Genomic DNA, 27,724 nt, shown 5'->3' on the forward strand with positions numbered 1-27,724 from the left:
TACACAGTGAAACTCCAAGACTTAAGCCGAAGAGAGAAGACAGTTTTATGATTAAAGCAGAGGAGAGGGAGTCAGGAGACCTGTGCATAATTCCCAGCTGTGCCACAAACTTCCAGAGTGACCTTGGGCAAGTTATTTGAGCCAATTTTTTCAAATCTGGATGCCTAACCTAAAGTAGATGAAATCCATATTTACAGTAGGCTTCTAAATAAGTGGCCTGACTTAGAAGTGGTAAACACACACAGATCCCACTGAGGTCAATATGAATTTAGAGATGCCCTAGTTTCAGTTCTAAGTAGGAAAATGTTAACCTGAGTCTCTCTGTGCCTCAATTTCCTGATCTGTAAAATGGAGATGATACTACTTGTCTTCCTCATAAGGATGCCACAAGGTTTAATTCTTTAGTATTTGTAAAGTGTTTTAAGATATTTGGATAGAAGCGGTTTACAAAAATACAAAGTATTATAAAATAGTTATTTAGGAAAAACTATCACAGCACATAAATCTAGTTAAACCGGTGGAGTTTAAATGCTAAGACCATTTATTTCTATAAAGTAGTAATTTGTTACATGCACAAAATACCAGAAGCTGTTTGAAGCTGGAAAGCCTTCTGCCCACAGCAACACCTTTGGGTAAGACTTGAAAACTACCTTCATACCAAGCAAGCTGTCCCAGACCATTATATATAGGAAGCATTGGAGAAATTAAGCGTGCTGCATTTAAACCATCTTTGTCTATCAATCTCTTAAGTTTTATATTGACACCCTTTACAATAGTGATTATATACTGAGTTAATTGGTATGCAAGACAATCAGCAAATGCAGACACACATTAAGGGAAACCTTGAAGAAAGCTTCTCCCTAAAGAAGCAAGCATCATGAAATTAATACTGAGGCCAAAAAAACCATGAAATCTCTTCAGAAGCCAAAAAGCAAGCTTAAAAAGATTAAATTAAAACAAAGTTAACAGAAGTACTGGTGAAAATCATCATCTTACAGTAAGTCAAGAACTAACAAACAAAGATGTATTCCTTCTTCTTTAGTACCTAGACACTAGCTTTGAGAAAAGTTTTCAACCACTTCAATACAAGAAACTACAAAATGCTAATGTTTGTTTGTTTTTTGTTTTAATGCATTTGCCATCTAAAAAGGGTATTGGCTTTTGTTTCTGAGCTGAGAACTCACTTAAATCCTGCTGTGAAGTGGCTGTTGCTGGCACAGCGTTTGTGACATTGCTCCCATTGATGCTGTCTCCAGATGGATGTGACACATCACTTTCGAGCTGCTCTGGAATGTCCCCTTGATCTGGAGGAGAAGTTTGAACAATGGCCTCATTATCCTGTAATTATAATAGTGGGGCAAAGGAATGGACACAAAGTGTGGGAATGGCTGGGGTGAGAATACATAAATTTAAGTCATTAATTAAGCACTCTCCCCTCCAAACTCAACCATTTAACTGAAAATTAAGAACTATCAAGTAGGCTGCACTTGCTACTTTAATCATAATCATGGCATTGTTTGGCTTTGAAAACTAGTGGTAACACGTGTTTACGAAAGCTACTGGCACAACTGAAATCAATGTATGCTTGGGAGATAAAAAAATTTTTAAAATCTTATTTGATCCATAAATAAATATATCCACAAACTGTAAAAAAAAAAAAAGTGGTTTCCTTCTCTCTCTCTTTACACACACACCCACCCACCCACCTCACAAAAAACACTCAGAAGTTAGGAAATGCCAGAATGCCTGTTCAACCTTAATTAGTCACACTTGTGTGCAATGCATTATGAGATAGTCTTTAATTACACGATCACATACTATTTTGTCCACAGGCCCCATCTCATTCAGGATGAATGGTGTTCACTTAATGAGCAGCTATGTTTTCTCCTCATTGTTCAATGTGTGGCCCCAGGCCTTATTTACTACACACTATTCAAATCCTGCTCTGAAGACAGAAATATTCATTTCCTCATTGGCTTCTCCATGGTGCTCATTCCTATAGTATCTGAATATTTCACAAATAATAATGAATTTATTTTCACAAGACCATTGTCAGGTAAGGGGGTGGTATCCTCATTTTACTGATGGAAAACTGAGGTATAGACAGATTAAAGTCACAAGTATCCACTAATTTTGGGTGCCCAATTTGAGATACCTAGGTCATTGGGTTTTCATGGAACGTAGCATTATATCGCTTTTTATATGTTCTAAGCACAGCTCTCATTTACTTCAGTTGTAAATGTGTGTTCAGCACTTCTGCAAGTCAGACCCAAATGTCTCAAGTAAGGTATCCAGAAAAAGATGAACATAAACCAAACTTTTGACAGGTAGTCACTTAAGTGACTTGCCTAGCATCACATAGGAACTCTGGAATTCAACTGCCTTAATCACAAGACCTTCCTTTCTTTTCCTACAATCCCCTGCCTCATTCACTACATACCTTACAACTACTGTAACAAACGAGGCAGAGGTCCGACACACAACAGCCTTCTTTGTTACACAACCCTAATCCATCCACAGAGCAGATCTATCTGGTGCTCTGAATGAGACAGGCATCTTGTGGAAAAAATAGCATGTGATTACATAATTAAAGACTGTCTCATAATGCATACACACAAGGGGACAATTTTCCAAAAACTTTTCCTCCTGAAGCACACATCTCGCACAGAAAATTCCTTCCAAACTAGTTAAAGTTTGGCAAAGTTATAAGCAACTGAAAACAGGAAGTCTCAGGCAACCTTAGTAATAGGTATTCATAGTTTCTGACGCCAGAACGGACCATTGTGATCACCTAGTCTAACCTCCTGTATAACACAGGCCCTAGAACTTCCCCCAAAATAATTCCTAAAGCATATCTTTAGAAAAACTTCCAATCTCAATTCACCAGCCTCGTGTATAATGACGCACAAATCTCATTCTTTTTCATGTAACTCAGATAACCCATCATATGATTAACATACTCAAAAGCACCTGTTGGGTTTTTTTGTTTTCTTTTAAATTAGTTTTAAATGATAACTTTGATTAATAATAAAGATATGGCTATCGAAACACAGATATTACTTATTTTGTAGTCATTATCAACAATCATCATCAATATGTTGTTTTGTATACCCCATGCTTGAAACAGCAGAATTTCATGTGTGCAGACCGGCACAAGCCATGACGAAATTGCAAAACCATTTCTAATATTCTATGAGCAGAAAACAGTATTAACAAAAAGGTCTTTAAATAATCGAAGTCTAAAATGTCCATATACGTATAAACTATGCATATAAATGTATCAGAGTTCATATATTTGTATAATCATAAAACACACTGCAAGAAGTATTAATGTTGTTCTTCAGTTACTAGATCTTGGATCCAGCTTCTAAAATCAGTCATCCACAGAGAAACAGAGAACTAGAACATCAACAGTAATGTATTCACCAAAATAAGACACTAACTAGTACATCAAGAATGATCTTTATTTGCAACCAAAAAGCAACACCAATAACTATTTAGATAATAAAAAAAACATTATCTTGCTCTGTGTGCATCTTCATTCTTACAAGTGGGTAGAGAGTACTAGAGAAGTTTTTATTGCTATGAGTTTGGAATAATTGTGCTGTCATGGTAATTATCTCCATCAATGATGGAATCCATTTTAGGATGGACTGGCAGACGGGCATTTCCTGTCTCCTGATGTCCCCTGGCACCATGTGCTGATATAGCTGCTTCCCCCTCCTTTTTTTTCCTCTCCATTTTTGCTCTTCTCCTTTTGTCTTAATCCTTCATTATCTACTTCCCCACTTTCTGTATTTCCTCCTTTTCCTTTTTTATTCCTTTTTGCTTTTTATATGCTGTGGAGAAGGTACGAGGTTAACTTGAAATTGTATGATATGAGATGTTACCGGATAAGTGTTAAGCAAAATTGCATGATGGGGTATGTTACAGGACAAAGAGACCACATGCTGTTGGGTGCACGGAGGTTTGGACTCCTAGTGGAAGCTCCTCCCAGACTGCTTGTTTGGAATTCAGGGGAGGGAGAGGGGAGGTGTTAATTCGAAAGGTTGGTTTTTTGGCTTCTGAGGAGAGGGGGAGCAGGATCAGAGAGGGGGATGCAAAGATAGATTTTGATCAGGAATGGTGTTTGAGGACCTAGTGCAGTGGTCCTCAAACTTTTTATATGCGCCCCACCCCCCTTAACTGTAATTGAATCTGTCCAAACACACCCACTGGAGCCAGGGCCAGAACCGTGGTTAGGAGCCACGGTCGGGGTCAAGGGTCGGGAGCCAGGTCCAGGGGCAGGAGTGGAGCTGTGGACGGACATGTGGCTGGGGGCGGGCCCAGGGTGTGGCAGAGCTGGGGGCAGAGCAGGGCTGGGTGGCGCTCTCTCCACATCCCCCACGGAGGCTGGACCAACACCTGCCACGTCCACCTGAACATTCCTCTGTACTCCCCTAGGGGGATGCGCCCCAAAGTTTGGGGACTGCTGCCCTAATGGAGTAAGAAGTTAGGAAAAGCAGCCAGGATTACCTGATATTTATTGGCAAGTGTTCTGAGAAGAAGTTTACAGGGGTAAAATGACTGTTCTAGTGCCACTGAGAAATTAATATGGAACACGGTGTGTGTCCATGCAAGGGAAGATTGGGGCATACGCTTTTCATGTTTCTTCTCTTTCTGCTCCCTTCCTCCTTTCTGATAGCTCTGGTTTTCCTCCACTCACATGCCAATGGAGGTGTTCACTGATACAACCAACACAGCACTGATTGTCAGTACAGTTAATTTAGAGCCCAGCTCTAGGTACAAATATCTTAAATTATCCCTTCTGTTCATGTGCATCACTAATTAGATGATGAAGCATTTAGCTAATTCTATATAGGCGCAACACCTGCTTTTCCTAGTTACTCATAGCAGCCAGTCTGTTCTCAAATCCAGTAAAATAAAGGAATAAAAATAGGTGAATTAGAATCAGTTCCTAAAAGTATCTACTGTAAAATTAATTAATTTAATAATTTAAATGAATAAATGTCATATCCTAATTGTATGAGCAGAAATACCCAGTGTAGAAGTATTTCAACTAATGCAAGCTGCAGTAAAATAATCTACAGTAACTCCTCGCTTACCGTTGTAGTTATGTTCCTGAAAAATGCTACTTTAAGCAAAATGATGTTAAGCGAATCCAATTTCCCCATAAGAATGAATGTAAATGGGGGGGGGTCAGGTTCCAGGGAAATTTTTTTCGCCAGACAAAAGACTATGTATTTTTTTATGTGTATGTGTGTGTGTGTGTCTCTCTCTCTCTCCACACACACACACACACACACACACAGTATAAGTTTTAAACAATTTAATACTGTACACAGCAATGATGATTGTGAAGCTTGGTTGAGGTGGTGGAGTCAGAGGGTGGGATATTTCCCAGGGAATATCTTCCTGCTAAATGCTGAACTAGCACTTGGCTGAGCCCTCAAGGTTAACACGTTGTTTTTGTAGCCTCACACTCTACAAGGCAGCACGAATGGAGGGAGGGGAGACAGCATGGTAGAGAGAGAGACAGAGACACACACCGTGTGTGAGAGTGAGAGTGTGAGTGAGAGAGAGGTGCATTGCCCCTTTAAGTATGCTGACCCGATGCTGACCCGACTCTAAGTACATTGCCTTTTTAAGCAAATCAGCAAGTTGAGACAGCAGCTGCTGCCAGCAAGCTCCCTCCATCCTGAGCCCTGTCGTGTCCCCCCCATGCTCTGTGGCGATAAGGTACAGGAGTGGGGGGCAGGAACAGGGGGAGCGGGACACCCTGACAGCACCACTCTTTCCCTCCCTCTGCACAGCAAGCAGGAGGCTCCCAGGAGCAGCTCCAAGGCAGAGGGCAGGAGCAGCACATGGCAGTGTGAGAAGGGACAGCTGAACTGCCCGGCAACTGATAGCCTGCTGGGCGGCTGCGGCACAGGGAACTTAGGGGAGCTGACAACGGCTGCCGGTTCACTCTGGTTCCAAGCCCCCACCAGCTAGCTCCAATGGGCTGCTCTTTCTGCAAGCAGCAGACAAAGCAGACAGCTGCCAAACAACATTATAAGGAAGCATTGCGCAACTTTAAACAAGCATGTTCTCTAATTGACCAGCGATGTAACAACAAAACAACATTAACCGGGACAACTTTAAGTCAGGAGTTACTGTATTTAAAAATTGTACAAAGAAAACTAAATGGAATGAATTAAAACTGATGATTAAAATAACTAAAACTAAGGGGAAAATCCACAGAACAGTTACCCACTTCATCAACTCATCACTGAACATAGCCATCATGTCTGCCATGGTAAATAGAGCAACCTTAGAGATGTTTTATTTAGAGTTTAATACTGTGTTGATACCTAGGAAAGCAAGTAGGGAACTGTTACCTTTGCTCCATGTTTTATGACCCCAACAACAATGCATGACTTGAGACAGTGTGACACCTGAAGCTAATGCTGATCTCTGCATCCATATCTTTAAGGAGTATTCTACCTTTAACTGGTGGTCCTTCTCCCTCCATTTCTTTCTATTTGTCAACAGTAAGTTTAATTTGCTACCCAGTCATGCAGCTTTAACAACAGTTTTCTCCAGTCTTTATTAACCTAAACAACTGTGTTATCTGCAAATACTGATACCTCAATATTCACCTTTTTCTCCATACACAAACATTGTGTCATTGTAGTTAAGGTTGCACAGTTCTACTTGTATAATATTTTAATAAATAATAATAATAATAATATCTGAAAAGCTTAAACTGAAATCTCTGACATAACCTAAACTTGTCTTGTAACTTCTCCATCATAATGTATTAAACAACATTTGTTTCTAATATGGATCTCTCAGGCATCCCCTGCTAACCCTTTGCTAATTTTAGGTTGAAAGGAATGGTTAACCTTAAGGAAAATAACAAGATCGTCTACTCTTTCAATTTACTAAGTGACTGTCTGAAAAAACACACTAAAGCTTACATTTAAGAGAAGAATTATGTTCTTCAAGGTCCTCATATGCTAGCTTCTCTGGCTTTGAAGAGTCATTTAAGTCCTGATTATCAGCTTGCTGTTCATGAAGACTGAAAGTGGGGAGGAAAAAGAACATGAATTAAAAGATTTAATAACCAAAACGTCAATTACATCAGCAGGTAAAGATTTGAATATAGTCCGTAGTACCTAAGAGTAGCTACGGACTAAGTAAATTGTAAAACCACATCAGCAAACTAACGTATAAATCAGAATTTATATGATATGGAATTTAAATACAGTAACCTAATCCTGACCATCTTCAGGTAGAAATGCAAGACTAAGCTCTTGGATCAGACCTTCCCCCCTTCAGTCTCTTTACAAAACATACCCACAACTGGGAAGTGTGAAATACATATAAAAAGAAAGATATACTATGAAATGGAGTTGAAAATAGGAAGAGAAAACAAAAAACAAGAAAGAAGGCAAAAAGGATCACACATACAATGAGAAGAGAGATTAAGAATTGTGCCCTTTTAACCACACGCAGTTTTGTAGTTTAATTTGTGTCCAGTGCTTTGATGCCATGATAGTCCGTTAGATTAGATAGCCTTTCATCCCTGAAACCACATTTTACAATCCTTCTTTGGCCCAATGGAAAATGAGTTTAGTGGTCTCTTTCTAACTGCTACTGGGGATTTGTCTATAACAGTATCGCGTATAATACACCCAGTGTAACACAGCTAGCAATCTCTTATCCAGAAAGTAGAAAGAGACCTGCAGGTTACAAATGAGATGCCCTGTAGCACTATGTACAGAAGCTTGTCAGCACCTGGCTGTATTAGTTTTTCACTATAAGCATAAACATATAAAATATTTATAAAAAGTCTAAGTAATAAGTTTTTTATGGGTGAGGAGAAAGAGGTACATAAAATGTACAGGCTCTAAGAGATAGCCTTAATTAATGTAAATTGAAGCCTAAGGGAAAAATACTCCTAGCAGTGTTGGGTCTGCCATTTCAGAAGAGTGGCTCAATACACAGAAAAACCCTGTAATTTTTGTAATCATTGAGCAGGCAGTGGAAGTTGCTCTGCCTCAGCTAGCACAAGCCTAACAATAGGTCAGCCAGGTCACAGCTGTGAAAAAAACAGCAACACAACCTTTCAGACAGAGTCTTCATGGAGATATAGCTTCGCTCAAGGAATCAGTGTGGTCTTTCTAAGGTCTTTTGTGTGCTCCAAATAGAATCCCAAAGACCTTTAAACTTCAGCTTTATGCAAAGGGCCTTTCTGGTATGGGGAGGATGAGAAACTCCACCACCACTTTGGATGGAAACTACTGATGAGTTTATAACACAACCTGGCCCTTGTAAAATATGGTGTAACATGGGCCAGTTACTAAAACCTGAAGCTCGCTCACTCACTCTATGAGCTGGTGTTCCCTTCATCAGGAAATGATCCCCCCATACAAAACTTGTGTGTGCCAATAGGCACTTTTGTCAGCCTTGTCAGGAACACAATATCTCGTAACACAGAGGGTTTATTAAATGGAGTTTCAAAATTGTCAAGTCCGACGTGAAGCTGACGACAATGAGCTGTAAAAAAAAAAAAAAAAAAAAAGTACCTTCAGCCAGTTTATGATAGGCTGAAAATACCTGAGCTAAATGAACTTCTTAGAATTAGTCTTTAAATTAGATTCTGACAAGTAAAGAGGGTAAAAAAGGCATTTAAGCAGGGCTAGAAAGGGGTCCTCCTCCATGGTCCCACATATGCATTACACTACAAACCTTATCTTGGCAAAACAAAGCACATAATCTAGTTTCTCTACGTGATCAGCTCTGACCAGACTCATGGTCTAATGCTAGTCCAGAGCAGTTATGGGAGCTATATTCAGGTCAGTCAGCATGATGCTGAAGTTCATTAGACTCTTGTTGACTTTAAAAAAAAAAAAACAATCTGGTCTGAGGGTGGAGAGGAGATCCTTTTCAGCCAGGACTGTTCCTGACTCTGAAAGAAGAAAACTAGCAGCTACCTTTGTTGAATGCCAAAGATCGAGTTCCAGAGCCTGCCTTCAGAGGAAAAACTAAATTATCTTTCCTGACAGCAGAGATTACTGATAGGAGAGTATCACCCAGTATCTGGTGCGTAAGGGACAAAGTCTAGAGCAGGGGTTCTCAAACTTCATTGCTCTGCAATCCCCTTCTGACAACAAAAATTACTACACGACCGCAGGAGGAGGGGACCAAAGCCAGAGCCCGCCCAAGCCCCGCCAAAGCCCAAGCCCCACCGCCTCGGGCAGGGGGCCAAAGCCAAAGCCAAGGGCTTCAGCCCCAGGAGGGGAAGACTGAAATCTGAGCCCCACCACCCAGGGCTGAAGCCCTTGGGCTTTGGCTTCCGCCCTGGGGGGTAGAGCTCAGACTTCAGCTTCCACCCCAGCAAGTCTAATGCCACCCCTGGTGACCCCATTAAAATGGGGTCATGACCCATTTTGGGGTCTCAACCCACAGTTTGAGAACCACTGGTCTAGTGTCTAAATATAACAACCCTACCAGAGCTCCCCCTAGTGGATGCTCAACAGGTTGCTGTGTTTGGATCTAACTACTGGATCCCACATGCTCTTAGGCTGGCTGGGTCATCCCTGTCTCAAGCTCTAGACTTCGAGGAACACTCTCAGGATACAGACTGTCTATCTCGTACCACATCCTGAGAGATGAGACTCCATGGTCCAACTGTGTTGTACCTGAAACTAGTGCTGGCCCTCCCAGCACCTGCTCCACGGACTTTCCAGAGTTCCAGTGAAGCTGTGGACCCCCTCTGATTTACTGTTTCACTCTTTGGGGACTATGCATTAGTAAAAGCAGAGGACACTCAGACTCTGCAAAGGAATTTCTAAACACACACACACACACACACACACACTTTTACTCACAGACAAAGCAGAAGAGATCTATGGAAAACAAACAATTGTTCAGGCTACACAGGAAAAATTTTAAGCACATGTTTAAGTCCCCTTTACCTCATGCTTAAGTGCTTTCCTGAAAAAATGTTGCTTTCCTGAACTGAGCCCTTTGTGCCAAACCCTGGTTCCACTGGAATCAATGGCCATTTTTGCCATTGACATTAATGACATTAGGATCTGTCCATACTTAGATTATTTAACAAAATTTTGCTAGCACACAAAACCCTGCCGTCCAGTGTCCTCACTACTCAGTTTTGGTGAGTCCTTTCAAGGTCCCAGGACTCTCCACTCCTGGTCAATTTTGCCTTCTTGTTCTAAGTCTCTTCTATAAAGCCAGCAAGAGCCTCCCTTTCTAAAATCCCGCCCCCTTGATCATCTTCAAGTCTCACGTCAGGTGATTCATTGCTTAGTTGCAACCCATCTGAAGTCCACACTGGGAAAATTGGTTCCCCTGGATCATTGTTCTAGGATGCTTCCATCTGAATAGAAAACTATTCAAGTTAAGGATTTTGGATTGCTTTACATTTTTAGCCCAAGGATTTCTCCTGACACCTCCTGGGCATTTCAACTCAAGATGGAGGCTGCAGTGCCAAAGTAAAGGCACAGTACAGTCTTACAATTAAAATGACATTCCCAAAACAGAATGTAATTTGCAGACTAATACAGACATATAATAATCTGCCACATTAAATAAATACCTGATTCCCTTTAAGCCCCCAGAGCTACAAACAGTCAAAAAGATAAGGCTCAAGACTGACTGAAATTCAGATGACAACAAAACAAGAATATCCAGCCCTTGAACAAGGGCTACTGCAGAAAAAACTGCAACTATTTTAATTAGAAACATTGAACAGTTTCCAGGGTAACTTCTTCACTAACGACTATTGTTCAGAGAGAAATTGGCTGGAATGTTCTGGAATACCTATGAAGTACCTGAAGTTAGATGCAGTAGGGCAGAGCCCTTTGGTCAGCCTATAAACATAAAGTCAAAAAATTTAAAGAGCTAAGGGGAGTTTCCATACGGCTTACACTGGAGGCATAGACACAAGTGTGAGAATCCTGAACACATGGTATCTTTAGAAAAGCTCTAATTCATACACAGTGAAAGATGGCTGTAATCGTGTGACCTAACCAATACGGCGTAAGTTTCTCTAAAAGAAATGGTTAAAATGATCTTTCAGAACTGCAGATAGTGTTATAATATTTACCTCAATTTTTGTCCATGACTGGTTGGAGAGGAAGGAGCAGACTCAGAAGATGAAAGATGGCATGTCCTCAAAATAGGAGAAAGAGGCTGGTCGACACTCTGTTGGGAAGAGACTAGGTACGATTCGCTGCTATCTGTAAAGCAGATGGTAACAATTTATATCAACCAATTTTTTATACTGTTTCTGCATATCCTAATTATAGGCGGTGCTGGTAGCACTCCCTATTGTTAGGGTTTCCTGACAGTTGCCATTATAAGACTCTATTTTCAGTTGCTTATAACTTTGTCAAACTTGAATTATTTGGACTATTTCCATACCATGCCTCTTACTGAATTTTTTTGGAAAATTTCAGCCAAAACAGTTCAGCTCTTTCCAAGAATGAAGCTAGGGGAAAATATGTTGTTTTGCCCATGTTAAAGCAATACTGGTGACCCTGAAATTTCAAAGAGGATGGCCTTTGTGTCTTTCACCATTCTTGTTAAAAATCTACCCAAATTTGGTCAAATTAAAAGCCAATGGAAAAAAAAACAATCACAGTTTGCACATGCTCAGTAGATACTTTGATTTTAGCTACTAAAAATCTCTGAAAATTTTGTCCTCACTGAGCATACTCAAACCTCTCACAGCTCTCAGTGCCAACTTGAGGGCACATGCACCTTAAAGCAACTGAGCCTATGCCATCCAGCCAAGGGCTACAAGGGCAAAGCTAGGCTTTTCTTTCAATGGCTGCTTCCAGCTGCACCCAGGCCAGGGTGCTGCCAGGCACTGAAAGAGAGAGTAGGGATCCTTCCTCTTCAATGCTCCTAATGATCACCCAGAAAACATGATCGATGAAGTCATGTGATTTGAATGCAGAAGTGACAAAAGCCAGGGAGTAGGACAAGATGTCTAGTAAAACTGAAACTGGAAGTGGTGGCGGAAGGAGGGAGAAAAACTGGGACTGATGGGTTGAGGAGACTGGGAACCATGGGGTGGGAAAGGCTGGGACTGGGAGCCAGTAAGGGAAATGAGGAGGAGGTAAGAGACTGGGAGCCAGCTGGTGGAGGTTGGTGGGGGGAGAGAACACAGATCAGATGAGGAGGTGTGGGGAGAAGGGGAGACTGGGACTGACTGGCAAAAAGGCTGTACTAGAATCATTGTGGGGCATAACTGGGGTGGAGGGCAGTAAGATCTAACAAGGAGCTGGAAAACCAGAGGAGAACTGGGAAGACTGGGTCGAAGCACTGGCATGAGGACGCAGACTGGAAGAGGAGCCTGGGAGGGAGACTAGATCTGATAACTAGTTGAGGAAGAAAAGGAGCAACTGGGAGAGTCTGGGTGAGAAAACAGACTGGCTGGCTGGTCAAGGAGAAAAGGACTGGGTATGGTAAAGAGGAGAGACTTGGGTGAGTGGGTAGATTGGGACTCTGACAGTGAATTCAGAGGGGGAGACTAGGATTGGCTCGGCAAGGAAACTTGGATAAGAAACCTGAAGAGTGGAGACTGGGATTGGGCAGGGAAGGAGAATAGGACTGGGATAAGGAGCGAGGGTTGGGGAAAAGATAGGACTGGGACAGGTTGGAATGGGTCAAACCTAGGGTGGATGAATGGGTATTAGACTGTGTCCACTAGAGAATACTCCCCTCCAGAATCTGGAATGGAAGAAATAATTACTTACTTTAACTGTGGTTCTTCGAGATGTGATGCAGATGTGTATTCCACTTTGGAGCATGCACACCCAATGCTCTGGAGCTGAAGAACTTTGCCTACCAGTACCCACAGGAGGTGGAGCTCGCTCCTCATGCTCATAACTCTTCCCCTGGCTACATGATGTGGCAAAGCCTCAACCCTTTGCCCTCTAGTTCCTTCATACCAAACATCCAGAGATCAGACTCCGATGCAGAGGGGACAGACAGTAGGTTGCGGAATTCACATCTGCATCACATTTCAAAGAACCACAGTTACTTATTATAACTGTTTCTTCTTCGACTAGATGCAACAGTGTATTCCAATTAGGTGACTCTCAAGCAGCACCCACTCCAGGAGACTATACCTCTACCTCAATATAACGCTGTCCTCTGGAGCCAAAAAATCTTACCGCATTACAGGTGAAACCGCATTATAGTGAACTTGCTTTGATCCACTAGAGTGCACAGCACTCCCCCCTGCCCCCCGGAGCACTGCTTTACCGTGTTATATCCGAATTCGTGTTATATCAGGTCGTGCTATATCGGGGTAGAGGTGTACCTTAAAAAGCACTGCAAGACCACCCTACCAAAACTTGCATCCACCTTGGTAGGTGCGGTAATGTCATAATGGTTTGTGAAGATATGTATGGATGACCACATAGCAGCCCTGCATAGGTCAACATCAACACATCCCTGAGGAACACTACTGACATTGCTTGTGTTCTCATAGCATGAGCTCGTACCTGCTGAGGAGGCCTAGCTAAAGCTATTTCATATGAAGTCTTGGTAGAGGATGTTACCCATTTAGAGATCATCTGTGAAGAGACCATCTGATCCTTCACACGATCTGCATATGACACAAACAGGTGAAGTGAAGCATGAAACAGTTTAGTCCTTTCCAGATAGAAGGCTAGACACTGCTTGACATCTAATGTATGGAAGTGATGTTCCTCCGGAGATGAATGTGGCTTAGGTAAGAACACAGGTAAACATACCACCTGGTTCAAATGAAACTGAGAAACCACTTTAGAAAATGTTTTGGGGTATGGTCATAAAGTCACTTTGTCCTTAGAGAACTGTTTATAATGAGTTTCTGCCAGGAGAGCCTGCAACTCACAGACTCTCCTTGTGGATGTTATCGCTACCAGGAAGGCAATCTTCTGACACAAAAGTGGAAAGGAACAAGATTCCCAAGGCTTGAATAGAGGTCCCATTAAAGATGCTAGGATCATGTTATGGTCCCATAGAGCAACCAGCTCTCAGACCACAGGATGGAGATGAAGATGACCCAGAGGATACTTATCTTCAGGGACCACGCATAACTCAGGGAAAAATTCCTGCTGAGATGCTCCGCAAGATGATTCTGGACTCTAGGCAAGTGATTGGAAATCAGAGTGATACTCTCTTCAATGCAGAACTGCCACAACCCGATTGCCTCTTGGCAGATCATCCTGGAGTGTGCTCCCCCCTTCCTGTTCACATAACACATCCGAGTGTGGTATTCTTGGTAAGAATGTGAACCACTGAGCCCCTGATACAGTCCAGAAAAGCATGACATGCATTGTAGCTGGCACGAAGCTCCAGCACATCGATATGTAGTAAGGACTCCTGTTCTGACCACAGACCTTGAAGTTTCAGCGAACCCAAATATGCTCCCCAGCACATCAGGGAGGAATCTATGACCACAGACCTGATTGGTAAGGTCTGGACGATGGGAACGCCCTGACAAACATTCTCTGGAAGCATCCACTACTGCAAGTTCAGGACCGTGTAGGAAGACAGACCAATCTATCCAAGAAGTGAAGAGTCAGATGATAAACTATCCTGAACCACATTTGAAGAGGGCAAAGACACAACCTTGCAAACAGGACCACCTGCGTGCACGTGGACCAAGAGGCTCAGGCACATCCAAACTGTTGAGGAAGGCTGACTCTGAAGACTGAGGCAAAAGTGGCGGACAGCAAAAATGCTCTCAAACTTGTAGAGTCTAGTAAGGCCAGAATGAACTTGATTTTCTGAGTGGGAACCAAAGTTGACTTTCTGGTATTTAGGATGAGACCCAGACAGCTGAGCAAGCACAATGAAAAAGGACGTGAGAAAGGACTTCCTCTCTGGACCTACCGCTCAGTGACCAGTCTTCCAGTGCACGGGAATATGTGGATTCTTATATTCCTGAGGCATGGGCATGGGTAACAGCATACATTTGGTAAAAACAAAAGGGCAGAAGACAGGACAAACATAAGCACAGTGTACTGAAAATGGTGTTTCGCTATGACGAACTGAAGGAATTTTCTGTGGTTTGGCAAAATCGCCACATGAAAGTAGGCAGCCTGAAGGTCCAGAGCTACTAACCAGTTGTTCTGAGATAATGCAGGACAGATAGTCGATAGAGTGACCCTTCAGAACCTCATGTATTATAAATATTTGTTGAGGCCACGAAGGTTGAGAATGGGTCTTACCCCTCCCTTGGACTTCGGCACCAGAGAGAACTGGAAATAGAAGTCCTTACCCTGATGTTCCAGTATAATCTCCTCTATCACTTTCAAAGCCAGTAGAAAGCGAACCTGCTCAAGGAGCAGTAACTCGTGACAAGGGTCTCTGAAGAGGGGCGGGGAGGGAGAGTGTGGGGGAGGAATGGAAAGGAACTGGATGTTATAGCCTGATCTGACAGTTTCTAGGACCCAGCTGTCAGAGGTGATCAAGCCCCAAGCACTGTGAAAGCAAGTTTGCCTATCCCCAAACAGAGGGGATGGGGAGAAGGGAGTGACGACTGGAACACTGCTCCAGATGAAGGAATCAAAATGAGTGCTTAGGGGGTACTGGGAGAAGGCACGTTAACTGGTCAAACCCAGAATCTGAATGCCTCCATCTCTGGGACCTATGCCCTTCTGGGGTAATCCCGCTGTCTTGGGGGCAAAGGCTGCCCAAATGCTCTCTGCGGATTATACTGTTGCTGCTGACGACCACCATAGTTGCGTCTCTGTACTGCAAGCATGTACACCCCCAAGGACCATAGGGTAGCCCTAGAGTCCTTGAAGGAGTGCAGAGTCTCATCAATCTTATCTAAAAAAAGAACTCGGACGTTGAAATACAAATCATCTATCACCTGTTGCACATTGGGAGTAATGTCCGAATTCTGTAGCCAGGATGCCCTTCTCACGGTCACTGCTGATACCATCACTTTGACCAAAGTACCTGTGACGTCCAGGGTGGACTGCAACCAAGTTTTAGCCACCAAGCAGCCTTCGTGATAAATGTCTGAAATTCCTCCCTGGAGGATTCGGGGAACTGGTCCACAAACTTAGACATAGCCGGCCAGTTCACAAAGTCATATTTGGACAGCAATGCTGTAGTGAGAGATTTTTACACTGAATGTTCTGGGATACCCGGCAGCACCCTGATAGAAGCTTGAAGAAAAACCTCGGAAGGAGTTTAAATATCATAAAATCACATTTCACTTAATTGGATGTAAAAAGAGTGGTGACAGAATCAGGACACTTTAGTTTACATAAAACAATAATTAGTTTTAAGATTAAGGCTTTAATTAAGTAGAAATTAATGTTAGTTTAAATTTAGAAAATCCAACATGGCTGACCAAAATGGAAGATATAGGGACGATGTAGTGGAAGATTCCATCTCAAAGATACTGAATGGCATAGTGGAAAATTCCATTAACTGATAGGAAATGACGCAGCAGAATCTTCTGCAACCTTCTAGAGTCCAAGATGGCATCATAAGGGGGCACAGCTAGACGGGAAGTCACACGTAGGTACACGAGACCAAGCACGTGTAGGTACACATGACTATGTGACATAATAGGGAGGGGCTGAAAAACTGGAAGCTGATCGGCTAAGCCTGAAAGAGCAACCAGTATATAAGGCTAGCAGCTTCTTTTCTTCGCAGGTGTCTTGCAGCTTCTGATCTCATCCAAATCCACTACAACTTCAGACTGCTGGCTATCTGGAAAACAGCTACCTGAGAAGCAGCAGCAGCAGCAATAGAACCCTGAGGTTGCCCTGGCAATGGCTGCCATAGCCACTCAGCCAGCAGTCTTCAAGCCACAGCGACCAGCAGGCTTACCTATCTGTCACTAGAGGGCAGCTTTCGCCTCAGTAGTAGCAGTCTCTCTCTTATGGCAGACAATATTAAGTACAAGCAGACAGCGCTTCCTTTTTGACAAATCAGAAAGACCCTACTGATGATTCAGAGAGTTGTAAGAATAGTAGAAATGTAGTGTCTATTCACTATCAAGGAATGTGTGGGTTTTGCCTGTAAATAAAGTTGGATGACAATGGTCTGAGTGAGATCTTCCCCTACCCATCCGATAGTCACTTGGCCAGCACTTACTGGATGTTAAATGTTACATATTGAATGTTAAAAGTCAAATAGTGTTAAGTGAATGGTTACACTGTTATATAGCCTGTGTCTTTTATTTGCAGCGCCACTTTATTTTAAACTGTAATTTTATTATGTTTTATCATGCTTACTCATTTCTTCTTGTTTTTCTGTAAATACCTAATTCCTTCTATAAACAACTATTTCAGTTTTTGAAGAATTACTGCTTGTGTGTCCATTCTTGAGCAGAAGGCTGTATCCGTGTCCTTTCAGGGGTTAGCAAGACTAGCTTGCTCTGGGAAGCCCTCTGCGGGTCAGAGACAAGCCCCCGGTAATACTCTGGCAATTCTTTTAGGGCAGGCCACAACCTTGTTTACCCTTTTTGTTAAATTAGACAAATTTATAGGTAATTTAATTAGCATCTAAATTTTAGGGTAACAATGCCTGACGGTCAGCAACACACATGTGCAAGAGACAGGAGGTGTACGTCTTCCTACCTATCAGGTCCATCTGTTTAGAGTCCTTAACCTTGAGAGTGGATTTGAATATGCCCTGCTAGCCTCTATAGTTCACCGTGGTTACAACAGAATTTGGGATGGGAGTAAAAACCCTCAAATGCCTGTACTGAAACAAAGCAACGGTTCTCCGTGCGATTTACAGTACGCTGTACGAAAGCCGGCATGCTCCAGAGAACCTTAGCAGCTAATAAGAGTGCATCATTAACAGGGAGGCTGTAGGATAGCCAACAACCTATGTGTGTTCTCCTGCAGGAACTCGGCTTGAATGCCCAGGGAAGCAGCCACATGCTGCAAAAGGCATACCCTGAAATCCTCTGGTACCAAAGGAGAGAAAGAGCAATTCAGAATCGTCCAGGGACAAAGGTGAAGCGGTTAACTGTGCCAGAGCCAGTCCTAGTTCCAGGATTGACAGTCCTGATGGGATGACTCTGGAGGCTCCGTGAGGGGAAAGTTCACCAGTGCCTGGACCTGTGGCAGATTGATGATTACAGCCACACACCTGCCCAGTGATTTTGCTTTACAGAAAGATGAGAGGTGGGACTTCCATGACCGAGAAGCATCCCATAGATTCCATGGGGGCCACTAGTATGGGTTAGACATTGGTGGCCAGTAGGTGTCAGGCCAGGAGGCCCCATCCCAACCACAAAACCAGTGCTAATCCTGGTACCCATAATGCTCCATGAATGGCCACCGATGCAGGTCAGGCGAAGTGGGGGGAGAGAGAGAAAGAGAGGGGAAGAAGACCCCAACTTGGATGTCAAGGACTTCCAGGTTTCAGAGGATAAAGGTGGAGCCAGCACAAGGGTGCGAGCAACCAGTCTGACTCAACTGTAGCTGATAATGAAGAGGGAACTGGTGCCGACAGTGGAAACAGTACCGCATGCACCAAATACGCCTCCATCGTTTCTGGTTTCAGAAGCAGTACTGATCCCAAAGTTGGCAGCAATACCAAGTTGACTGATGGTGCCAAAGTGGAAAGCAGTGAGTGCCATCCCAGTAACATTGGTGGCATCAGAGGTGACAAGTTCCTGATGCCAGGGAGGTCCCTAGTACTGAGCCCATTACTGGCCCTGCTTCCACTGACCATGGAAGGGAAACGTTGAGGTGTGATGCCAACAGACTCACAGGTTCAGCGGCCCACCCTGCCAATAGGGCGATAAATGATGCAGCCCTGGCAAAATCCTGGACCAAGGGAAAAGTTGGGACAGAAAGGCAGATGAGGTTCACTGCCGCCTGATCTGGAAACAGCCGGTGCCAGCATCATTTTCATTGGTACTGGACTCAACAGACGCCTGGGGGCCGGAACCAGAGTCGACCATACAGGGTTTCTGACCTTCCTGAGTGATATCAGGGACCAATTGATGGGACCTGCTCCCTCCCACGCTCCAGCATTCATACCATGCTCCTTTGGGAGGAGACAGACAAGTCCTCATGTGACCTGGAGCAATCCCAATCTGTCTTATGTGACCTTTTCTTCAGCACACTCAATGGGGAGCGATTTCTCCATCTCTTCCGAGAAGCATGAGCTCCAGAGCATGAAGCGACAGCACTCTGAGAACATGAGGGCAACCTCTGAGCCAACATAGTTCTCAGTGATGATGAAGGCTGCATGGCCTGTTCAAGCAGATGCTGCTTTAGATGAAGTTCCCTGAGGATGAAGGCTACCTGAGTCCATTTTGTGAACGATGTGCCTAAGCACAGCAAGCATCATTGTTGGGGATCACTCCCCTACATAATGGATGATGTTTAAACCTTGGTGAAGGCATCACCAGGGAAATACTTAAACAAAAGGTAATTAACACTATACTAAGGGTACTAATTAACTACATGCAACTAGAAAAGTCACTAAGAAATAGAGAGGTTGCGAGATTAGGAACCACACAGAGCTCTTACTCCAGCCATGGGCCATAAGAAACTGAGAGGGGTCAGGGTGGCACCACCTTATATAGCCAGGGGAGGGGCTACAGGCACGAGGCGCAAGTGCTGGCATCTGTGGGTACTGCTGGGCAAAATTCTCCAGCACTAGTGAGCTGGGCAGGCACACACCTAAGTGGAAAACACAGAAGAAATATTAGATTTTTTTTTAAACATTTCTGAAATTACAATTATAGGGTATTGTAGCATTAACAGAAAACCACAATGTTCCAATCATGCCCAGAATCTAAAAGCCATCTTCCTGTAATTCACAATTGCTCACCAATGTGCGGAAGCAATATCACAGTAACAGGAGCAAACATTAGACATTGTTTACGAAAACCAACAAAGAGGGGAACTATAGTCATTCAGATTTTCAAATAGACAATGGGCCGTTTTAGCAGCCCAAATAAGCTGAGTCTAATTCTTCCCTTCATTACTGCCCATGCAACTCCACTGACTATGTAAATAGATGAGGCTATGCAGGGAAGTTTACAGCAGCTGTGAAATCACAGTTAATCTTCCAAGCAGAGTTACACTTAGGATCTGCTTTTGAATAAAACATTGATTACCACAGGACTACCGCTACAGTTGATCATATGGATGTACTCTAAATTACCCATTTAAAACTGCTTAAATTAAGGGCAGTAGGTTTGACACCTCCCCCTCCCCACACACTTCTAAAACACTTGTTTTCAAAGGCTTAGTTTCTAATTCACTTATCATATTTTGGCTATAGCTTTCTCTTTCCCTTAAACAGATGATAAATGTATAAAATATTCTCAATTTTAAGTTTCCTAACTGGAATCTTACCAGAAAAACACCACCACAAAGGAGCAGTAACAGTTTACCTTCTGGAAGTATATGGCTATTGTTGTTTCTCTCCACTTTGGAGAGAGGAGTAGAAGAAAGACGTCTGGAGGAAGAGACTCTTCTTCGGGGAGTAGTTAGATGATTTTTCAAGACATCATCATGCCCAGGTGTCACATATCTTGGGCCACTCGGACTGCTAAGAGAGAAATGCTGAGGGCCAAGGTTGTCTTCTACAAACATTACTCTGTGCTGAGAAGCCAAAGGGAATCTAACAGCATTTCGTAAAGGTAGAGGGGACTTAGTCTTTGTTGGTGTCCTGTTTGCAACTGCACCTTGAATGACTCTATGCTGGTAATTTCTGTAGGCCTCTTCCAAATACTCTGCCTCTTTTTCTAGTTCTTTTATCCTAGCTTTGGTTTTGGCGACAAATTCAAGGTCAGAATCTGGAGAAGAGTTGCAGGTCCGTGAATGCTGGCGATAACCAACGTTTGGTACATCATCTGCCACAACAATATCAGTAACAGCCCGGTTCTTCAAGAAAGCACCATCTACATAAATGTCATGAGGTACAATCCTATCACCAGTGAAGTCAATGACAGAACGATCAACAAGAGAAGGCTTGGGATTCCGATACACTTCATTCTCTAGAACTACGCAAGTAAAAATTTCACACACAGAGACAGAAAGGAAAGAGCACCCATGAATTTCAGGAAAAATCACAAGAAATTATTTGAATTCTGATTTAGTCATGATTCAGATAAGAAACTGATGACAGCTGATTTTAAATATAGGGTTTTTTCATTTGTAATGTAAATCATAATCAACAATAAAAAGTTGTATTCAACTACATTTGATGTTCCTGCGTAACAGTTGCAAGTTATCAATGATTTATGTTTACAGAAATTAATATTTAGATCCAATTGAGACAAAAAATAAAATCAGAAAAAAGTTTAATAGTTTCTGCTACTACTTCAGTTATCACTGCACCTAAATAATACACACTTATCAGACAAATTCATAGAATGCAATGCCACTTGATGACAGCAGCTCTAGTAAGCCACTCAACCCCATTTTTCAATGGTTTATAACTTGTCTGTTTTAAATTATATCAAAGTAAACCTTGGCATGCAGGCTGTCAGCCTAAAAAATTAAACATTGTTTCTGCTATTTTTAATTGAGACAAAAATATGAATTGTTAACTGATATACATTTATTTATATATATATATATATATATATATATATATATATAAAATCCAATATATATTAAAAACAACTGCAAAACAAAATTAATTTAATTAAACTTGCAAACTGTTAGAGCCCAATCATGTGCCACTGATTTCAATGGGTACAGGGGCAGGCCCTCATAGTTCTTAGACTAATATATTGGGTATTAAAACAACAAAATCAAAACAACAGAACACCAAGATATTGCTTTCACTGTAAAGTTTAAGGTGATGCCTTTCCACTAAAGACTAAAAGAAAACTGTTACCCAAAATCAGTTATATTGCCTGTGTTAACTGTCTGTGTGTTGGTACTTGTAGGTTAACAAAACACACCAGAAATATCTGCAAGTACCATCTGTAGGGAAGTAACTTTGTCAGAGGTCAACACATATTGCATAATAAAAGTATCCTTATCAAATACAAAGAAATGTTTGTTTAATCACTACAACCTTATCTCTGACCCAAAATAAGTCAGTACTTTGCCTTCCACTAGCAAAGTAAAGAGATAATCATGAAATAATAGTAAAAAATGAAAGTTACAAAATGAACACCATAACACACTGATCAGCTTCAAATGACAGTTGACATGCAGTATAAAAATTATCAAAAAATATTATATACTTTTTATTAGAGCTATCACATAATTTAAAAAAGTATTTGTGATTAATCGCGCTGTTAAACTATTATACAATACCATTTATTTAAAATTTTTTGTTGTTTTCTACATTTTCAAATATACTGACTTCAATTACAACACAGAATACAAAGTGTACAGTGCTCACTTTATATTTATTTATGATTACAAATATTTGCACTGTAAAAAAAAATTGTATTTTTCAATTCACCTAATACAAGTACTGTAGTGCAATCTCTTTATCACAAAAGTTGAACTTACAAATGCAGAATTATGTACAAAAAAACCTGCATTCAGTAAAACAATGTCAAACTTTAGAGCCTAGAAGTCCAGATATTTACATGCCAAATGCACTAAAGATTCATATGTCCCTTCATGCTTCAACCACCATTCCAGAGGACATGCATCCATGCTGATGATGGGTTCTGCTCGATAACAATCCAAAGCAGTGTGAACCAACGCATGCTCATTTTCATCATCTGAGTCAGATGCCACCAGAAGGTTGATTTTCTTATTTGGTGATTTGGGTTCTGTGGTTTCTGCCTCAGAGTGTTGCTCTTTTAAGACTTCTGAAAGCATGCTCCACACCTCATCCCGCTCAGATTTTGGAAGGCATTTCAGATTCTTAAATCTTGGGTCGAGTGCTGTAGCTATTTTTAGAAACTTCACATTGGTATCTTCTTTGCGTTGTCTCAAATTTGCAGTGAAAGTGTTCTTAAAATTAACAATGTGCTGGATCATCTTCCAAGACTGCTATAACATGAAATATATGGCAGGATGCAGGTAAAACAGAGCAGGACACACACAATTCTCCCCCAAGGAGTTCAGTCACAAATTTAATTAACACATTTTTTTTAAACGAGCGTCTTCAGCATGAAAGCATGTCCTCTGGAATGATGGCCAAAGCATGTGAGGCATATGAATCTTTAGCTCATCTGACACATAAATATCTTGCGATTCCAACTACAACAGTGCCATGCAAACGCCTGTTCTTAATTACAATGTCACCTGAAAGTGAGAAGTGGTCAGCATTCTCTCTCATAAATGTAAACAAACATGTTTCTCTTAGCTATTGGCTGAACAAGAAGGAGGACTGAGTGGAACTGTAGGCTCTGAAGTTTTACATTGTTTTGTTTTTGAGTGCAGTTATGTAACAAAAAAAACCCTACATTTATAATTGCACTTTCATGATAAAGAGATTGTACTACAGTACTTGTATGAGGTGAATTGAAAATGTTTTAAACGAAACGGATGTATACAAAAAATCCACTAGCCTATGCTGTATCACAGGGACCTCCTCAAGGGAGATGTCCAGAGAGAACCACCCTCTCAAATAAGCCATGGAACAGTTTGAAATCATCCCCTATATTAGGGGGAGGAGGCATAAAGGTGTCCTCTGTGGACAATGATGGCAAGTGGGTAGATGATGTCCCCTGCAGGGGTGGAGGTTCTTCCTCCTCTTCCCTTCACTGAGGGTGCTGGCACAGAATCTGTGGGGAATTACTGTGGGCTGCGTCTGGCCGTGGCGAGCAGTCTCCCCTTGTGTGGGGCATATGACCCATGGAGTCCAGTATGCCTACTGGGATGGGAGCGGCATAGGGGGTCCTGGGGACAGCATAATATGCCTCAGGAGAGACGCCTGGGTTGACTGACTCCTGGTGTATAAGAGCTAATGGGGGGAATAGCTCCCTGTTCTTCCTCATCTTCCTCCTTCAAATAAGGAGCGAGACAGCAAACGATGTTGGGGATGCAGGGAGACCTGGTGCCGAGAGTATCATTCTCGTATTGGTACTGTGAATAGGGGGATGGGGGCAGAACCGAATACCAGAACCCTCTGTCTGAGGAACTGCTGCTGTGCTGGTTTGATTGGCTCCTGGGCTGCCTCCTTGTCAGTGCCAGGGCTATGGAGGGGAAGGCGGCGCTGCTGGCTGTGCGTGTTGGGTGCACTTTTGAAGGAGCTGCCTTTTGTAGCGGCGCCGCACCACTGTTTGCAGATTGCGATGCAGAGGCACAGGGTTTTGGTTTCCCCTTAGTGCCTGTATCGGAGCTGGCTCTTGTAGAGTCTCTGGCTCTAGTGGTGCCGGGGTTTTCCACCACCTCGGCTCCAGGTGCTGACAGCACAGCCGTTGTCGGTATTGGATGCCCGCTCACGGAACGAATATAAAACGCAGTGCAGAGGAAAGGGGTTTTGATTTCCCCATGGTGCCTGTGTTGGAGCTGGCTCTTGTAGAGTTTCTGACTCTAGCAGTGCCAGGATTTTCCACTACTTCGGCTCCCAGCACTGACAGCATAGCCGGTGCCGGCACTGGATGCCTGCCCGTGGAGTAGCTGTGGATTGCGGTGAGGAAGAACGGGCCTACGAAGTCTCTGTCTGCAGCGGTGCCAGAGCTCTCAGCCACTAACACTGGTAGCACAGCCGGTGCTATTATTATCTGCAGGATTGCTGTGGTTTTTTAGTTTTGTTTTTTGATTCCTGTGGTGGGGACCCAGGTGCTTCCTCGAGTGACGCCCGGCAGGGCACTCCAATGTGGGGTTGGAGAAAGCATTCCTATCTGAAGTTGTGGCTGGCGAAGTGGGGGGGTGGGGGGCGCAATCCTCATGTCCCAACGCAGGTCTGAGAGACCTCTCCACTCCCTGTCTTTCTGTGAGCCTGAGGCAATGCAACACTTTGTTAGTGCCTGCGTTGGAGGCACTCCAAGCCTGGAGAATAAGGTGCTGAGAGCCCAGAAAACCGGGCATTCCTGTTTGGGGGGGATGGGGAGAGGAGCTTTCACCCTCAAAACGGCTGTTTTCTGAAGTTCCTGGCCGTGAGGGGTTGTTTACTTTTTAAATCAAGGAGAAAAGGAGAGAGAAACAAGCTAAGCAGCTGCTAATAAGGAAACTAAGTAACTGACTGTAGCTAATTAACTACAAAGTAATGAGGCGCTGCTGATTGCTCCCACTTGTAAGCAAGGGCAGTAGAGAAGGAACTGAGTGGGGGTTGGTTGCACAGCGATGGTTAAGTGTCTGCAGCAGCGCGAGGCAGGGAGCACGCATGTGCGACCCAACTGGCACTGCTACTAAAAGTCTCCGACTACGAGTGCAGGGGCGCACGAACATCTAAAGTGGCGCACCCACAGGGACAGCACTCGAAGAAGAAAGTCAATTTATTTGAAAATGTAGAAAAACATCCAAAAATATTTAACAAATTTCAATCGCAATTACATTTTTTTGAGTTAATCGCCTGAGTTAACTGCAATTAAATCGACATCCCTACTTTTCATATTAAACTAAATACAATTATCACCACCATAAAGGGAATTCCAGATTTTATTGGTAAAATAAAAGTATTATTTAAAAGAAAATAATTCATATTCTAAAGACAAGAGATGAAAAATGATACGTTAAAATACAATTCATGAAATTAGGTGGTTTTGTTATGGAATATTCATTTCCTTATATTTATTAAGAATGCTTATCTGGATAGTGCAAGATTTATTATATCCATAAATATTCATTTCCTTGCTTTTAAAGGCTTGAGTTTTGTAAATGGTGTCTTAGGTAGCTACATTTGTGACATTGCAACCTAACTATTTTTTTTTTTAAGTTTTGGAATGCAATTATCAGTTACAGATTGAGCCCTCACAATTTGAACTGCTTTTCAAGCCATTGGAAATGTTTGCATAAATGAAAAATCCTTTATAAACTCAGTTTAAAAACATCTAATAAGTACTACAAACCTGTCTGTGTTTGCTTCAGCTGCAATTTCAAATCTTCAACCTGTACGTTTAGCTTTCTGATAGTAGTTTCATAGTCTAACAGCTGGATCTTTAATTGTGCACAACGTTCAACCTGAAACAGATTTTGAAAAAAAAATATTGTCATACAAATGTGAACAAGTACTGAAGATGAGAAAAGGTATCTCAACCCATGAAGGTGTGTCTCTCTCAATACTTTTCATAGATTCCAAAGCCAGAAGAGACCACTGTTATCATCAAGTCCGGCCTCCTGTATATCACGAGCCATAGAATCTCTTCCAAAAAATTCCTAGAGCATCTTTTAAAATAACATCCAAACTTGATTTAAATTTTTTCAGTGATGGAGAATCCACCACAACCCTTGGTAAATTGTTCCAAAGATTAATCACCCTTCACTGTCAAAAATGCATGTCTTATTTCCAGTCTGAAGATGTCTAGCTTCAGCTTCTAGCCACTGGATCATCTTATACCTTTCTCTAATAGATTGAAGAGACCATTATCAAATATTTGTTCCCTAGGTAGATACTTGTAGACTATAATCAAGTCACTCCTTAACTATCTCTTTGTTAAGCTAAATAGATTGTGCTCTTTGAGTCTATTACTATAAGGCATGTTTTCTAATCCTTTAATCTTTCTCAAGGCTCTTCTCTGAACCCTCTCCAATTTATCAACACCGTTCTTGAAGTGTGGGCATCAGAACTGGACACCGTATTCCAGCAGTGGTCACACCAGTGCCAAATACCCTCTCTATTCCTACTCAATTCCCCTCTTTATGCCTCCCAGAATCACACTGTGTCTTTTGGCCACAGCATTGCACTGGGAGCTCATGTTCAGCTGATTATCCACCATGATCCCCGTATCTTTTTCAGAGTCACAGCTTCCCAGGATAGAGTCTCCCATTCTGTAAGTGAGGGCTACAGTCTAGCGTTGCTAAAATACAGGCACTTCCTAAGTAGTAGTATCAGGCACTGCATATGTGTATGAACACATTCCAAAAGATAAGCATAGGTACATCCTGATTAGCACAAGTAAGAAGGTTTGACAGAAGTGATGAATAGGGATGTGTTGCCCAAGACATCTGGAGCAAGGTACAAGGGGAGGTAACAAATAGATGGCATGAACAACGTAAGGTGGTACATACGTTGTTTGTCTCAGTCTATAAATGTTGGTGTAACTCGCCATAACATTTTGTGTGGCCGAGGGGACAGCAAAAATTCCTGCTGCTGACTGAACTTCCCGTTGCAACTTGACGCTCATGTGTTAGTGTACCTGTAACCACAGAGCCAGGTCACTAGTACTGAGCCTGGAAGGCAATAAACCTGGCCGAGTGCCTTTGCCACCGAACCATGCCTGTGGTCTTTCTTTATGAGTAGGGCCCTACCAGATTCACGGCCATGAAAAACACGTCACAGATCATGAAATCTGGTCACCCCACTGTGAAATCTGGGCTTTTGTGTGTACCCTATACTATATAGATTTCACAGGGGAGACCAGCATTTCTCAAATCGTGGGCCCTGACCCAAAAGGGAGTTACTGGGGAATAACAAGGTTATTTTAGGGGGGTCGCAGTATTGCCACCCTTACTTCTGCGCTGCCTTCAGATCTGTTAGCCAGGCACCCAGCTCTGAAGGCAGTGCCCCACCAGCAGCAGTGTAGAAGTAAGGGTGACAATACCATACCATGCCATCTTACTTCAGCTGCCCAGCTCTGAAGGGCAGCAGTGCAGAAGAGTGGCAGCTGCTGACTGAGGGCCCAGCTTTGCAG

At 42.6% G+C, this 27,724-nt stretch overlaps 1 protein-coding gene across 6 annotated transcripts in view; it reads right to left on the reverse strand.

Moving 5' to 3' along the window:
• The window catches only part of OFD1 (OFD1 centriole and centriolar satellite protein), a 60,836-nt gene that overhangs the window by 9,069 nt on the left and 24,043 nt on the right, over positions 1–27,724 (reverse strand). For 4 of the 6 annotated variants that reach the window (XM_045029342.1, XM_045029277.1, XM_045029431.1 and 1 more), the window contains 5 exons: positions 25,943–26,054; positions 20,402–21,013; positions 11,117–11,249; positions 6,963–7,063; positions 1,185–1,304 (listed from right to left, as the gene is read on the reverse strand). In XM_045029342.1, coding sequence (XP_044885277.1) covers positions 1,185–1,304; positions 6,963–7,063; positions 11,117–11,249; positions 20,402–21,013; positions 25,943–26,054 — 1,078 coding nt within the window. The remainder of the gene's footprint in view (positions 1–1,184; positions 1,305–6,962; positions 7,064–11,116; positions 11,250–20,401; positions 21,014–25,942; positions 26,055–27,724) is intronic. The other 2 variants (XM_045029587.1, XM_045029672.1) reach the window with 2 other exon arrangements.

This window comes from Mauremys mutica, chromosome 1 (assembly GCF_020497125.1).
Source record: "Mauremys mutica isolate MM-2020 ecotype Southern chromosome 1, ASM2049712v1, whole genome shotgun sequence".
Taxonomy (NCBI): domain Eukaryota; kingdom Metazoa; phylum Chordata; order Testudines; family Geoemydidae; genus Mauremys; species Mauremys mutica.